Source organism: Sinocyclocheilus rhinocerous, unplaced genomic scaffold, assembly GCF_001515625.1.
Source record: "Sinocyclocheilus rhinocerous isolate Xijiao unplaced genomic scaffold, SAMN03320098_v1.1 scaffold154, whole genome shotgun sequence".
NCBI lineage: Eukaryota > Metazoa > Chordata > Actinopteri > Cypriniformes > Cyprinidae > Sinocyclocheilus > Sinocyclocheilus rhinocerous.
Genome location: NW_015659335.1, coordinates 475,541 through 479,891, shown reverse-complemented (window position 1 = coordinate 479,891; position 4,351 = coordinate 475,541). Strand labels below are relative to the sequence as shown.

Genomic DNA, 4,351 nt, shown 5'->3' with positions numbered 1-4,351 from the left:
GGGGGGGGGGGGGGGGGAATGAATTAGCCATTTAGTTTAAATAAATCCTTTTTTAAGGATATAGAGATTTTGACTGGAAAACAATCAAAATTGAAGATTAAAAAACTCAAAACTGTATTTTAAAACATAAATCACTGTTATGGTTTACTTGTTTGACAAATATCTATTTTGTTCCAAAACGTCCAAGTAACAATGCTTTTTTATTTGCACTTTTCTCTCTGCAGTTCTGTGCGCAAAGAACCTGGTGAAGAAAGACTTCTTCCGTAAGTACCCGACCTTCATAAATACTGAGAATGTTTGTCTGAAAACGAGTGAACTGCGGGAGCGCTCTATTCCTGTCGGCGTGTTTCAGCAGAGGCTTATCTGTTAAAAGTGTGCAGAGAGAGATAAGTGCTCTTCCCCCACGAGACACCAGAAATGTGGGTCAGTTCGGGGAGACCAAGCAACCGCTGGTTGACACATGTATACTCATCTCGGTTTCTCTGCCTTCACTGTCTCTACCCTGACGAACACAAACAACCAAGCCCACATCTGAGTCGCCAATCAGATATCAAAGAGAGAAACAGACAGTGTTGGGAGCTGGGAAGAGAGACCGCTACAAGGCAAGACTGATGAAAAGCAGGAGAAACTCAAAAAGAGAGTAGCAAAAAATGTGATGCTGGCAGAGGGATGAGGTTTAGCGGAGTGTATGTGGTTAAATTAAGACTACAATCCCTCTGCTCTTATTTGTAAACCTGCATGCATATCTTTGCCTTCCTGCTCAGCCTGCAATTGAATTGATGAAGACAAACAATATAAAAATATTTTTATAAATAAATAAATAAAAGTGAGAGGAAAAACTATGTTTGGGGAAAATGTGTTTGTTAGGGATAAACTAATATTTATAATGCTGGCCCGTGCTGATGTACTGATAATTAATTTTTCTTCTGTAATAGCTGATACATGACTAATATTAGATCCGTTTAGATTAGATTACAACTAGATTTAATTTGTCTCATAAAAAATAAAATGGCACATACTAAGTTAAAAAGTGGTTTTGTTTTTGTCATTGTAAACTTATTTGATGCTCAAATGAATTAAAGTGTCACAATATTGTAATGTAAGTTGTGAAATCTAGATATCTGCTCATTTTGAAATATCTTCAATGCTAACCAATATTTTCTAAAGCATCAATACTAAAGCTTCGATCTAGAATTTTGCATGTGCAATCAAACCAATTCAGTTATTTTTATAAATGCTAATATTAAATGACCAACAGTGTTAATGCCGGGAAAAATACTTTCTAGAACTAATGAGAAAAGTAATCCTGTTTTGTCTACGAATACACCCATTAATTACATTTGATTTAATTTCTTTCTTTGAAATTTTACCAGAAAAGATTTTAGAATTTTTATGTTAATTAAAAAAATCTTGTATAACTCTTGTATTGTTGCAACTCAGTTTTTGCCATGAAGATAGCCTTAGATGCTGACATGGCAATAAAAATAACTACTACTACTACTACTCTTTCATTGTAATCAAAAATAATTCAGAACTATCATTTAAAAACCATCAAATGTAGCAATAAAAAAATAATACAATAAAAATAAAAATATTTTAAAGCATTTTATCATTAGGTTGTAACATAAAATGTGTAACAACAAATGAAAGGACCTTAATACTTTCCGAATGCACAGTAAATAGTATATATTATTGTGTGGGAGTAACACAGTAATCTAACAAATTACTTGATAGTCACCATTTCCAGTATAAGTCCATCTGTAGTAATTTGAGTTTTATTATTTTTAGACTCCTCTGCAACATGTGCTGGTTTCAAATATATTTCAAACCACATTATGAACGGAATGATTTTGTATTCAATGCTGTCTTCGATTTCTGCTCAGAAGTCTCAGTAAACGACATTTGTGTATTTTGCAGGACTGCCAGACCCCTTCGCTAAGGTGGTGGTGGACGGTTCAGGGCAGTGCCACTCAACAGACACAGTGAGGAACACGCTGGACCCCAAATGGAACCAGCACTATGACCTGTAAGAGCTCTTCCTGGTCTGATTGCTTTCAAACACACAGCCAGTGGCACACCTTGATTCCCTTTGCACTGATCCCAGCTCAGTTTAAACCTGAGACAGTAATGTGTAGATACCACAATCCAGAAGACCACCACTCAGAAGCAGATCTTATTTCGAAGCACATGGTTATCTGTTGAGTTGAGTCTTAGAGACTTGGCTTTCTGCGCTGTAGTTCTTTTCTGTAGGAGCTTAAGAGTGTCAGACTGTATCATTAGACGCTTATATGTGGGTTCATTTTGGCCGTTTTTCTGCGTGAGTCACCCAGAGCGATTGAGCCTGTTTTTGACATCACATTTAAGTGTGCTTATGGATTGTGGTTCACTTGATACTGGGTTTAAAACAAAACAAAACAAAAGAAAGAAAGAAAACTAGCAAATCTTCCATAATATGGAATATTCAAGCATTAAATAATATTCTGCCATTATTTTATTGCCATTGTGTTCTTTCAGATCTGTATATTGTTTTTTTCTGTGAAAAAAGGGATATTTTGGAAAATGTTTTTCCATACAAAAAAAATGGATGCTGATTTTATTTTATTTTACTTAATTTTTTCTTTTCAGCCAAGCAAAATGAAAGAAAAAACACACTATAGAAGTTGTTCATATGAGTTGTGTAATGTATTTCAAGTCTTCTGAAGCTATACGTTAGCTTACTGTAAGAAAAAAACTAAACAAAATTAAATTTATTATTCACTTCATTCTCCCCTCAACCTCCAATCTCTTTCTGCATATTATGCATGTAACACTCGGGAACCAATGTCGCTCTGCATTACTGACATGCAAACCAAGCATGACTCGTCACACAGTATATTTGAATTTACGCAGTTGAGATTTGAATGCTGCGATGGTGGGGAAAATCGCCAACAAACATTGTTTGTCGACCACTTTTTTCCTTGATTAAGCTCAACAATAAAATAACCAATTTATTGTATGGAAAACTTTTTTTTTCAAAATATCTTTCATTTCCATTCAAAATGTTGTGTTCATCAAAAGAAAGAAAATCATGAATGGCTTGACGGTGTGTAAATAATGATAAAATTAAAATTCGGGGGTGAACTAACTAGGGATGTTCATTTTAACCAGTTAACCGTTAAAGGTGGGGTAAGCGATTTTTCAAAAACGCTTTAGAAAACTGATTCGGGCCGAATAGCAAAACAGACTTGTAGCCAATCAGCAGTAAGGGGCGTGTCTACTCATGATGTGGAGGAGAGCGTGTTCAGTCCGAGCCGAGCGAGAGAAAGGAAACTGAAACCAACGTTGGGTCTCTCATGCCACACAAAATCAAATGTTTCTGTATTCGCGATGTACTTGAATGCCAAATATTTATTTATTATGTAGCCTACTTCACTCGCGTTCCAATATCCACGTAAAACTAAATGTGTTTGACATAACATCACGGCGGTACGGTGATAACACTTAACGGCACAGATTTTACTACATATTTAAACTGAGCAGTGTTTTTTTTCTATGTTTGACTGACTGTATTTTATTATGATAATGAACTGGCTGCATTGCTACCTTGACACTGTGTGCGCGCATGCGGAGCCGGCGCAATCACTTGAATTTTTTCCTTCTAACAGTGGAAGCAACTACTCCTTTTAGTCATAAAGATAATCGGAAACTTGTAGCCAATCAGCAGTAAGGGGCGTGTCTACTCATGATGTGGAGGAGAGCGTGTTCAGTCCGAGCCGAGCGAGAGAAAGATAGAGATGGCAGATAAAAAACAAAAGAGATTTCAAATGTCAACATTGGCTACCAGAAATCGCTTACCCCACCTTTAACCGACCGTAAGAATTTTGACCGATTAATACAATCAGTTAAGCGGTTTTAAAAGTCATTTATTTATTTTTTTCTCAGTAATTTATCAAAATATTTTAAAAGGTTTGCTGCGTGGTTAAAATACGCTATGCGTATAAAAATGTTTTTGTTTTTTAGAGAAAAAAAACCATAAGTTATTATTTCATTCAGAAATAGGCCTTTTGTGTCAATACGTCATGAATAGAACGCAGCAGCAGTTTTCTGTCGGGGATTTGTCGTGTCGTGCCGTGCCGCATCCAGTCTAGACCATAGATATGTATATATATCTATGGTGTAGACAGCATTGCTGATTATGAGTTCTATGGTATTTTGTGTCGCGCCACTCGCGTCCGGTGTAGACACGGTGTAACATTGGTTTTGCTTTGTTTCACAGGACTAATCGTTGCCTGGGTTGTGTACGTATGTGTGGGGCGAGACCCTTTTGGGGTAGAGGCGTGTTTGTTTTGGTGATTTCAAATGTCAACATTGG

The 4,351-nt window shown here is 36.4% G+C and overlaps 1 protein-coding gene across 4 annotated transcripts in view; it reads left to right on the top strand.

The window, feature by feature from the left end:
- The window catches only part of LOC107723598 (E3 ubiquitin-protein ligase SMURF2-like), a 65,859-nt gene that overhangs the window by 21,902 nt on the left and 39,606 nt on the right, over positions 1-4,351 (top strand). For 3 of the 4 annotated variants that reach the window (XM_016532299.1, XM_016532298.1, XM_016532297.1), the window contains exons 2-3: positions 225-263; positions 1,918-2,026. In XM_016532299.1, the coding sequence (XP_016387785.1) occupies positions 225-263; positions 1,918-2,026 (148 nt within the window). Of the gene's footprint in view, positions 1-224; positions 264-1,917; positions 2,027-4,351 lie in introns of those variants that run through there. The other variant, XM_016532300.1, reaches the window with a different exon arrangement.